The sequence below is a fragment of the Primulina huaijiensis genome, unplaced genomic scaffold (genome assembly GCF_012295235.1).
Source record: "Primulina huaijiensis isolate GDHJ02 unplaced genomic scaffold, ASM1229523v2 scaffold40239, whole genome shotgun sequence".
NCBI classification, from domain to species: domain Eukaryota; kingdom Viridiplantae; phylum Streptophyta; class Magnoliopsida; order Lamiales; family Gesneriaceae; genus Primulina; species Primulina huaijiensis.
In genome coordinates, this window is record NW_027359504.1 from 59108 (window position 1) to 70827 (window position 11720).

At 37.0% G+C, this 11720-nt stretch overlaps 2 protein-coding genes across 4 annotated transcripts; both read right to left on the reverse strand.

The window, feature by feature from the left end:
* Positions 1–1360: 1360 nt before the first annotated feature.
* On the reverse strand, positions 1361–6179 carry LOC140969143 (phosphate transporter PHO1 homolog 9-like). The gene is made up of 13 exons (XM_073430403.1): positions 5269–6179; positions 3943–4246; positions 3808–3856; positions 3649–3720; positions 3432–3561; positions 3178–3298; positions 2851–3109; positions 2635–2739; positions 2494–2538; positions 2248–2397; positions 1886–2164; positions 1671–1810; positions 1361–1579 (listed from the first exon to the last, which is right to left on the reverse strand). The coding sequence occupies exons 1-13, from the start codon at positions 5825–5827 to the stop codon at positions 1486–1488; spliced, it is 2307 nt and encodes a 768-aa protein (XP_073286504.1). The 5' UTR covers positions 5828–6179; the 3' UTR covers positions 1361–1485.
* Positions 6180–8277: 2098 nt separating this feature from the next.
* On the reverse strand, positions 8278–9632 carry LOC140969105 (uncharacterized). Of its 3 annotated transcripts, none has more exons than XM_073430327.1 (3): positions 8767–9632; positions 8537–8554; positions 8278–8500 (listed from the first exon to the last, which is right to left on the reverse strand). In XM_073430327.1, exons 1-3 carry the CDS (start codon positions 9550–9552, stop codon positions 8459–8461), a joined length of 846 nt encoding a protein of 281 aa, XP_073286428.1. In that variant the 5' UTR covers positions 9553–9632; the 3' UTR covers positions 8278–8458. The 3 variants fall into 3 exon arrangements, with proteins under 3 accessions (XP_073286428.1, XP_073286427.1, XP_073286426.1); XM_073430326.1 differs by having other exon boundaries at positions 8278–8506; XM_073430325.1 differs by having other exon boundaries at positions 8278–8554; positions 8767–9631.
* Between the last annotated feature and the right edge of the window lie 2088 nt (positions 9633–11720).

The window sequence follows — 11720 nt, forward strand, 5'->3', positions numbered from 1 at the left end:
TGTTAAGGATATTAAATAATAAAATTCCAAGTATTTTCCACTTTTTTTTATTCACATTACATTGGGCGTGGGGACAAAAGCTAGAGACAATTTTTTTTAATAATAATATATAATAATAAGTTTTGGTTCAATGAAACACCGAACCCGTCTCGTCTTGTCTCATTAATATTTTTGTAACGGAGATGATAATTTAATCCCCGCGGTTTCGGGTTTGGGGAATAGAAAGCGGGGATCGGAGTGAGTATGGAGGTATGGATGAAATTCGGGGACAGAGATATGGATGACGAAAACGTTCTCGTCCCGCCGCCCCATTGTTATCCCTACTAGGAGTGTTAATTTCGAATCCTACCCCAATCGATATGAAAAAATCAATTCAGGGATGGAGATTTTTGGGTTCGGGTAAATCAATTTGGACCCGAAAAAATAATCGGGCTCGGGACCACCGGGTCGATCCTAATTTGTTTACGTTTTTTTATATAAGATTAAGAAATATTTATTATATATTGTATGTTTGATTTTTTTATTATATATGTATCAATATCATAAATGTTCATAATTTAATATATTTTATAAAATATTGATTTTTTAAAATAATGGTTTATTTTTTGTAGTAAGTATACTTTAAATTTTTTACGAATAGACTTTCAAATTTATGAGTTTGTTCATAAAAAATTCACAAAAGATAATGCTTGATCAAATATTTATTTTGTAAAATATTTAATTTTTAACAATTTATTGAAAGTTATTTGTGATGCTTGAACATTTTTTATTGCTATAGATCTCATAAATATTTATCATGTAATATTTATTTTGTAAAATATTTGAATTTTCAAAACAGTTGTTTCTTTTACAGAATAGTTAATAGTTAGACAAATTTTGCTCTTAAATTTTAAATATTTAAATCCATGAAACATAATTATCATATATTTAAACGATTTTTTGTTATTATGTGTTTAAATTAAATTATTTATTGTGTGTTTTGATTTTTATTTAATTATTTTATTTTAAAAATAAATATATTTTCGGTTTGGTCGGGTGGGTCGAGATAGTTCGAATTCAAGTTCATAGTTTTCGGATTGGTTCGGACTTGGTTGAAATTTTTTTATATAATACTTCCTTAGTCTTGAACCTACCATCCAAATGGGAAAGGCAATTCCATTTCCATCAAGCCACGAGGCTTTTGGCACTATTTTCCGCTTTCAAGAAATGGATAAATCATAAATGCCAAACGAGAAAATTTTAAAAAACACAATAATAAAAGAAGTGGACCAAATATGGAATATTGCGAACTCTTTTTATTATCGATATGCAAAACATTGACAACCATCTCTTGGTTGTCAATAAATACAAACANTTTTACTCCAGGTGCATCGTAGCCTTTGGATCATACGAACTCCACAGGAATTTATGTGGAAGGAGATCAAAACCTAGAGTAATGATGCACCAGGTGCAGCGTAGTGTGTACCGGTTCTGAGTTGTGTTTTGTCACATAATCTTTTCATCTGCATAGTGAAATGGCAGAGGAACATGCTTGAAAGCTCGATACTTCCCGACGTTGTTCAAATGCTCATTCTCCAATCTGCCACAATCGACGTTTATTTTAGGATCAAAACAATCCAAAAAAATTAAATTAAATATAATGCAGGATGTTAATGTAAGCATCATCAAACCTGAAAAAGTTCCAAATTCCACGACGAAGTATCTCCAAGCATGCAACAAGCGCAACCATGGCTCTCTTGTGCAGAAATGGCCCCTCTTCGATGTCGAGAACTAACTGCATCCACACGAGTCTCAGTAGGATGTTCACAACCTGCAAGTACTCGTTACGGTAAATATCCTCTTACTGACTTAAAAACATGAAAATGCAACTATTACTGAGACTCACTATCGCAACGAAGTACACAGCCTTGTTTGACACCAAAAGCTTCTCTCTCAACCATGGATTCTTGGAGTTTCTTTGCAAAAGACCCCAGTCGATAACGACATCCCAGTATGTGTTAAATATTGTGGTAACACCTGAGCTTGAAGTAGCCAAGATTCTCCAAAACGGTATGGGTCTGATATCATATATTGATCTGAAAACGAGTGCAACGACTGTGGAAAAGTATTTGAGGCTATTAGCGCCCTGTGATTTGTCTTTTTCCTCAAAGAAACGGCGTAAGCACTGAGTTTATTCATGAAACCAAAAGTTAGAATATTACCGTTCAAGAAAGGGAAGACTAAACAGAAGATTCAGGTCAATCTTACCTGAAGAACACGCGAAGAGTAAGGAATAACTGCAACAATAATGATGAAAATCTTATAGGTACGGTTCTCGAGAAATGTAACTGATCTCTTTGTGAAATCACCCAATGTATAATAGCAAACGTAGAATTGAATGCACCGGATAGCCTGAACCTGAGATAAATGAAAATTATATCTTCATGCTAGCTAGTTCTTTATAAGGTCTGTCGTTTTCATTGACATTTGATTATAACGAGGAAAATTACGAACCTCGCTCGTCAGCTGATCCGCCAAGAAGAAATCGGGTAGAGAAACCTGCAAAAGGCATCCAAGAAGAGCTGATCCTCATCATCGGTGACCATATTAATTATTTCTTTTTCATACGTATTTTCTGATCTTTTATCTGCATACCTTATAGAGTGGGGCAAGGAGGCAGTGCCATGAGCATCGAATGAGAAAGAAACGACTTGAGCGGTATATGATGTTGAAGGGACAGAAGGTAATAAGAAGCACAAGCTATCACATTCATCAAAAGTACAGCATCAAAGATTGTGGTAATTTTATTAATCAATGAAATCATGCTAAAAAATTCGTGTGAAGTAGAAAACAAGGCTCTTCTAAACTTACAGCAACAAGGCCTAGTGGAACCAACTCGGTTAGCGACTGGAACCTTGCCGTTCTTTCATCCATTTCCATGTCCAGATTTGAGAGTGCAGCAGCCAATGCAAGTACTGAAAGCCCCGAAGCAACAAGAAAGATTTCTCGAAATCCCAATTCGGTCCCAGGTTTGAATCCGAAGATGAAGGGGTAATTCACCGAGTATCGCTTCCAGAAGTACGTGTTTGCTCCATACATTAGCATGTGAAGAAAAATGTACCCAAACAAACTGCATCGATGAGAATTTTTATGTATTTCATGATAAGAGATATTATGAAGAAAAAGTTCCTAAGGTACCTGTACAGTGGGAATATAGCCTCCATATACTGTTCTCGTCCCTGATGATTTAGAAGTTTCCTCGCATGTACGGTGACAATAATAGCAATAACAAGTGCTATTGAGCAACCAGTGAACAGACCTTAAGGCAGAGGTATATTCAAAGTGACTTAAAAATTCAAGAAAATGTCATTTTTGATATGGAAGACTTCGAAATTGAAAATGAGAAATATCATTAAAAACGACAGGCTCCTCAGTCCGTACAAATAGCTTACCGAGGAGAAATGTTGTTCTATGCCTTTCCTTTTTACGTTTAGGTCTCAAAGATTTCATCCCATTTCTACGGTTTCCATTGGCGAAGTGCTTAATAAAGGCGGCCTCTAGTCTTTCTATGAGCTTGTTAAGCTGAACTAAAAAAAAGGGAAAATGTAAGGACCAAAATGCGAAGATATACACAACGAAGCCTTCTAAAGCCATACAACAGATTCAAACCTCTTCGGAGCTGCCTAGATACGACTTCTCAACCATATCTAAGTAAGATCTCGAAGCATTTCTTGAAGTGATCTGCAAGGGGGAAAATGTCGAAAACCCGGATCCAAAGTCGTAGAAAATAACATTCTTAGATTGAACGGGCAGTGGAAACTACAGTACCTTGTCATATTTCTTCATGATCTTGGAAAATGCAAGCATATTCAAGAAACTGTATCGATAACGTAAGATCATGTTAACCATAGTTTGGTCGTGGATAAATTGCCCGAAAATATACAACACACAAAGAATTGTTACCAGTAGCTTTTCAAGAATCGAAGCTGCTGATAAAATTGGGCAAAGGCCTGTCTTAATTGTTCTTCTACTTTTCTGAGCTCCTCCCTGCTGAATGATAGTTCTGATTTTGAACTCGTGATAATATTTCTCAAAGTCGAGACCGGAGTTTCGGGATTAACGTTTAGCGTCACATGTCCTAAGACATCTAAAGAAGCGGGCTTAAATCCGCCTGTATTTATTTTCCGATTCTCGGTTCTTATCGGTTCGTCTCCTGAAGTTCCCTCACTGCTCATCTCAACTTCGTGAATCACCTCCATACGTGGACCTTCATTTAAATAAACAATAATCTCAGGCTAAATGGAAATATTTTCCAAGAACCAAGACTTGGTATGCCCTTTTCTTAGCCGGGGATGAGATTAAGCATAATTTCAATCTTTGAACTTGAAATTTAAGACTTTATGTTTGAAAAAGTAATGATGATCACGTATTGGATAGTCATTTTTAAGTAAATTCATTAACGTATTCGCGTTTATCTTGTTTTATTCATCCAAATTTTGTGATGGTTGATGATTATCTTATGTAGTTTTGTTGACTAGGAGCTTGAAAATGAAAGAAAAATCAACAATTTGGATCTCAGTGCATGCGAACCGATGAACGTGCTGATTGCTGAAAGAACCTCAAAAAAAGCAAAGTGTTGAGAAGTTTGATACAAGGAGGGACGGAACCATTGTTAAGCTAAGATATGTAAATTTTATCCAACCGACGTGGACAACTAATACATCCTCAAGAATGAACATTTGGAGCGTGAAATTTACAAATGATCTAACTATGACCAGTCCAACACATAACGGTGAAACTCGAGCTCTGATATCATGTTAAGATTGAGACTAGGATCTATATCAGTTAGCTCAAAGGGATGATTGTTCAAGTCCATATATTTTGTACAACTAACATAATGGATTCTTGGCAAGTCTCTATTAATCAACGGCCACCAACACCAAGTCCCACACACAGAGACACAAGTCGCACAGATAGCCATAGCGGGCAGCTGGAAATTTTCAAGAAAAGACTTTGGTGGATCCATTGGAGCTATTGGCCACACAACATGAGCACGTAGTGGCCACTATTTGGGGGATAATTCAAGATTTAACCATGAAAGCAAAGACAACAGCAGGTCTCTAGATGACTGACCACACGAATAGACATGAACCTTAGTCTCTTTTAGTTTTAAACATAATAAGACAATGTCCACTCACCAAAGGTATCAGTTGGCTTGATAAAAAATTTTCATTCCCAATTGCTATACCAGAAAACATAAATTTAATAAACAAACAAAATATCTCTTACCTGGCTTCGGGGCAACAACTGTCGCTGGCCTTGAATACCCAGAACTCGATTCAGAAGTAAATTTCTGCTCCACACTGGGCTCATCCACCTTGATTCTTAAAGCAATAAGCGCCTCCATCTGTTTGCTCAGCTCCTCGGCTTCCCCCTTCACTTCTCGAACCTTTTCCTTGTAAAATTTCAGCACTTTATTGAATTCATCATCCAATGCTTTGAAGAACACGAGCTCGTGTTCGCCGCCCGCATCGGACGACCTTAAAAACATTGTCTGGTAATAATTTTCAGAGTCCTCTTGCTGCACTGATCCGACTAAGATAACTTCATCATCATTCTTACGCGGAGAGCCGGCTCTAAAGTAGTTGTATCTGTTGGTTAGCCCGCTGAATGCTCTGTACATAGTTACCCTCCTCTTCGGGGAGGCTGTTCGGGCCCTATATGTCACTCCATTCTGCTGTCTGAATCTCAGGATGTGCTTGAGCAGTTTCTTGAGATTGTTGTAATCCATGTATGCTCCCTGCCATTCTGGCACAATTTGGGAAGCTAATTCCTTCCCAAATTTCATCTTCACCAATCTGGCAAAAAAAAAAAAAACAAGTCTGTCTTTTTTGTTACTGAAATCCGGAATCTTTTTTGAAATCCCTTTTTGACAGTCGTTCTTTTTTCCCTTGTTCTGATGCTTCTTTTGTGAATGTCAACCTTGTTTATATATAATACATTTGGAAAAAAAAAAAAGTACAGAGAGCACACAACCTTGTTCAATATTCACAGATTAAAAAAGACTTTGAAGACGGTTTAGTTTACTAATCGGTAAAACTTACGCACTTGTTTTTTTTAATCATAGTTGGCTTCTGGCAAGTTTCAACAAAGTTGACAATAGAACAAAATATTATTATTGACAGCTACAAATTTTTCAGTGTTTTTAATATAAACATGTGGCTCTTTTTCCATCAACTTAATTCTACTCCAGTATTGCAATACTTGCATGAAATTATCAAGCTTCGTCCCATTTAAATATTGCATTGGACAACTTCCACACTGATTATGTCCGGGTAAATTGAGAGAGTTGGGTGAGCAATTCACTAGGATGAGTCGTGCTCCTCCCTCGTGAATGTTAGTTACTAGGCAGAGGAAGTCCGGACTGGATGATCCCCATACTTGAAAAACAAAGAATATTATGGAGCACATGAAAGATATCTGACGTAGCCAAGTCGACGCTCAATTCAGTCAAGTATTCATGTCAAGGAAAGAAAGTGGTATTTAGTGTTTATATAGTAGGTGTTTGTGAAAATGTTAAGTGAATCTCTCTCAATGATCGAACAAACTTAGGTATTTATAAAGAAAATGATAATTATGACCTTGTTTTCAATTCCCAGTCACTTCTCATGATCAGACAGTTGTTCATGCCATGGCCTCGGACACTGTTACAACTGACAACACATATTGCTTCCAGTCTAATCACGTCGTCCCACGTGCACTGATTGACATACTGATGATTTCGTGGCAAGGCGACCCATACATGTGGGACCAGGTATTAGCTCTAGGATCCCGGTATCTCTCTCCACACGAGTCCAAGGTTGACCCGAACCTTTTCAAAGATATCACCACTTCCTCATAAAATAGTCGGGCTAGAGCCCCCACTCACAGTCCCGAGTGGCCAGACTTTTACTTTGGGTGGGAAAATGATTACATGTTGAATTTAAGCGAGCTAGCACTAATGGAAGAGTCACATGAGCTCTAGTACTCGAAAAGACAAGTGTATGAAAGATGTCATTTCGTATACTTGGGCTCGTATGAATATGTAGTAATTTGATCGGATTTCCGAGTTGAAGGACATCTGGAGATGGTTTAAGTAAGATATTTTTTCTTTATCCAAGCTAGATCTCACTCATTTTTTTCGTCGCTTCTCGAGATCAGCTCCAGGCTCCCTATATCTCTCTCCTGTCGGGTCATACCGGAGTCCAAGGATGACCCGGGCTCCTTCAAAAGTATCTCTCACCTTTGACCACTGCTAATGAGTTTTTTCTTTTATCAATATTTGATACATAGATGTTGAAGATTTTTGCATACTTAAAAAAGTGTCGGTCGACGGGTTAAATATGAATAACATATTCGATATGGTAAACTATCATAGTTTCACTGTATTTTATTAAGGTCAACAGTCGTGTATCTTGATCTTACCGAATATCATATGATTTATTTTTTTATTGATTTAATTTCCGTTGGTATTAGCTGTGCTCTACATCACTACACGCAATGTGTGTTTATTTTCTTTCTTTATTATATTTTTATAGCGATACAATTGGGAGAATGTGAAACGTAGAACTTGGAAAGGTAACCTTCAAAGTCGATCCGAATTTAATGCTTTTTTTTATTATAATATTTTAACCTTCAGAGCAACTTGATGAACACAAAATAAAGTTTAGTTTACAAAATGAATGGGTCGACGGTCTAACGAATTTGTATCTATGAGACGGATCAATCTTACCGATATTCACAATAAAAAATAATACTCTTAACATAAAAAGTAATATTTTTTAATGGATGACCCAAATAAGAGATTAGTCTCACAAAATACGACCTGTGAGACCGTCTCACACAATTTTGTGTCTTACAAAAATTGTCCACTTCTCAGTCATTTCGTGCTTATATTGGTCATTTATTTTGCTCGCACTTCCAAACTAGCCAATCTTAATAAATAAACTTTTGATGTAAATTTTTGTATTTTGTTTAGTATTAAATAATCTAATGTGAAAGAAAGAAAATCGAGTTGGTAAGAAGATTCATTGTTGATGGCTTGTTGCTTTCAAATTTGGGACTAATCTCCTCCTCGACCAAAAAAAAAAAAAACAATGCTAAGATTATGAATGATCAAATTTGAATATTTCTGTATGTTTACAGGACATACTAATTTTTTTTACTAATAGTAATAGTAATTACAAATTTAATTTATTTAAATTGCAATGATCAACGATCATTATATTTAGTAATACAATAATATAATTATAAACAAAATGAAAAAGAGACTGCATTTTATTATTTATGAAGAAATATAACTCAAAATAAAAATTTAGCCAACACAAACTGAAGATTATGAACGATCAAACTTACGATGACAAGTATTTATTCAGACTTATAAAGCAAGCGTCACAACTTAGCTAAAATATGCTTCAATCGATATAATGTCGCAGTGGTGCTAGTGGCCGTGGCTGTGGTCGTGGTCGTGGTGGTGCGAATGGTCGTGGTGCGGATGGTCGTGCTTTCTCCGGTCGTAGTCGGAATGATCATGTTCCTGAAACATCGATATCGAATCATCTACGTAACATTCAGTTTATCATGATAAGTGGTGGGAGCGGGAGCATCACAAATTTCACAATAATATCAAATTTTGAAAAAAGAAACAATATTTATAATATATATATATATAAAAAAGGTGTGTTAAAAAAAACAAAACATAGGATTTAAATGAAAATAATGAACTCAAAGTAGTGTGAGGAAACTTACATATTTCTGGAGGCCATAGTCGGGTGCCGGATAACTTGGCTCCGGATAGTTTGGCATCGGGTAATTCGGCTCCGGATAGCGGGGCATCGGATAATTCGGCCCCGGGTAGCTGGGCATAGGGAAACTGGGCCCCGGATAGGGTCTCGGGTAACTAGGCTCCGGATAGCTGGGTTGGGGGAAAGTGGGTTTCTCAGGCCAGCCAACGTAGCCGGAGCCACCGGACTCGTATCTGGATCCACCAAAATCTGATGCAGGCTTCCTCACACCAGGACCATATCCCGATTCACCGTAATCGGGTTCCCTCCCGGGTATCAAGTTGGGGTTCTCGAATTCAAAGCTCCTTCCATGCGAAGATCCGAAATTCGAACTGGCCGGCTTCATGCTATACCCAGGTCCATACCCAGGCTCCGGTCTCGCGTACTCGTTCCTCCCGCCATGCTCGCAAACTCCGCCACCAGGTTGAAATCCGTAGTTGGGCTTTGGTCCGCCGAAGCCACGCCCACGCGCAGACGCTGGAGGTCCTGGTCGCGATTTCTGCCCGGAAAAGCTATTGTATTCGTTTCCCGGAGCTTCAATAGCATAATCGGATGGCCTGTAGTGGGAGGCAAACTGCGGGTGGTCGGAAGCTGAGGATCTGTAAGGGTAACAGGTTTCATATGATGGAGGGAGGCTGCGGCCGTAGGTCAAGTCGATATCGTATCCTCCAGCGTAATGGGTGGGATCGCAGTGGTCGAAGTCGTCGCTCTCGCCGCCGGTGACGCGGTGGCCGACCGGTAAGTAAGACATGGTGGACTTATGGGTAGATTTCTTTCTTCGTTTGGGTAAATGTAAATAATAATTCGACACGTATAAGATTTTTCCATTAGTTTGAGTAATTAAAAATTATTATTATTTGGTGGCGTGGTGCAGCAGCTATTACGTAGCTTAACTAGGGATAATTTCAGTTTTGAAATTTATATTTTCAATTGATTTCTCAACTATATAATTTTTTTGTTCTGATAAAATTTTTACAAATTCTTTCAGTAAAACAATTTCTTTTCTTGGAATATTTAGCTATTCATTTTTAATTTAAGCTCAACAAATTCTACATACCAAAAAACAAACTCGTGAATAATAAGTTGGAAGAATTTTTTATCGTGACCACTCCGACTTTCAAGTCAATTATTAGACTCAGCAAGAAAACTCTAAATATATAAGTACACACAAAATACGATATAAAATGAATAAATGAACAAATGCTGTTGAGATGCAACCAAAGTCCCACATTGGAAGAGCTAGAGAAAGATCATGAGTTAATAAAGATGGAATGATATCTCCATTGATATGAGGTCTTTTGGGTGGTTCCAAAAGCAACAACCATGAGGGTTAAAACCCAAAGTGGACAATATCATACCAGTGTGGAGATATCCGGATTCCATTGGTCCTAACAAGTGGTATCAGAGCCATGGTCTAGATCGAGCCATGTGGGTAGAATCCTCGATACCTAAACGAAGGAGGTGAGGGCTCCTTGTAAAAATCTTTGATTAAACTCTCGAACTGGTTTATGCTCACAGTATTCATGTAAGACGTGCGCTTCAACGCAGTGAAGTGGAGTAACCTCGATTGGAGGACGAATAAGGCTTGAGGGGAGGCTCGGACCATGAGAATAATAATGGAACTTCGTTTGAGGGGAGGATTGTTGGGATGCAACCAAAGTCCCACATTGGAAGAGTTAGAGAAATATCATGAGTTAATAAAGATGGAATGATATTGTCCACTTTGGGTTTTAACCCTCATGGTTTTGTTTTTGGAATCACCCAAAAGGCCTCATACCAATGGAGATATCATTCCATCTTTATTAACTCATGATCTTTCTCTAGCTCTTACAATGTGGGACTTTGTTTGCATCCCAACAAATGCATTACCGTAATGATGACTTCAATTGTAGAACCCGAAAGTCTTGTACGACAAGAAATCAGACAATGCCCTCATTAAATGCTCCAGTAAATACCAAATTAATACAACATTAAAGATTATATTCAATACAACTGCACAGAGAATATGTCATATCCCTAGTTTCCCAAGGCCACTTCAACTCATTCGCACTATGACTGACACACTCCTGATTGCAAACTAGGTCTATCGCTATAACGTTGTCCAATCTTACCTCGGATAATCCAAATGAAGCCTACATACTCGAAACAAGGACACTACTTGGGCTTAGTGTCTGCTCTTTTATCTTCAGTCGCGTGTCTTCTCGATTATTAGACTCTTCAAATAATATATGAGCTTATTACTTCTCTAAACTGTTTAAAAATTTTTCTTCGAGACATCGACAACCACCGCATGATTAAGTACCGTTAACTTTGTGAATCATATGACATATCATTGTTGTCTTAGTATCAACTTGAGATCATTGGAGTTTGGCCATCGAGTATTTGAACTCAACTCTTTATCTCCTCGTATAAGGTGTTCAACTCTATTTATTTTCTTATTTTTCAAATTTGTTTCACCATATTGATATCTTACAACATGAGCAAGGTTCTAAAAAACGTGAAGCATCCCGAAACGCGGATGTCGAGCTCCAAGCTTTTCAAGTTTAAGCGATATTAGCACGAGCTTAAGCGTGAAAAAAAGTTTTTTTTTTTATCTTTAGTGTAATTGTAATTATCTCAAACCAATAAATAAATAAAAATAATATAATATGATAAATTTAAGTCTGAAGCATTAATTCTCATATTTATAAAAATTTAAAAATCTCAAAATTACAATATTTATTTGTTTTTGCAACTAAACCACATTATAAAATACTAAATATTTGTCAGATACGCTTAATCATAATTAAAATTTAAAAATAAACATCTAAATTATAAACTTAATTTATTATTTTAAAATAAAAAGACATACCTTCAAAATAGAAAAAATTTAAAAATAACCAGATGAGATTACATGTGCTTAAGCACGCTTAATTAAAC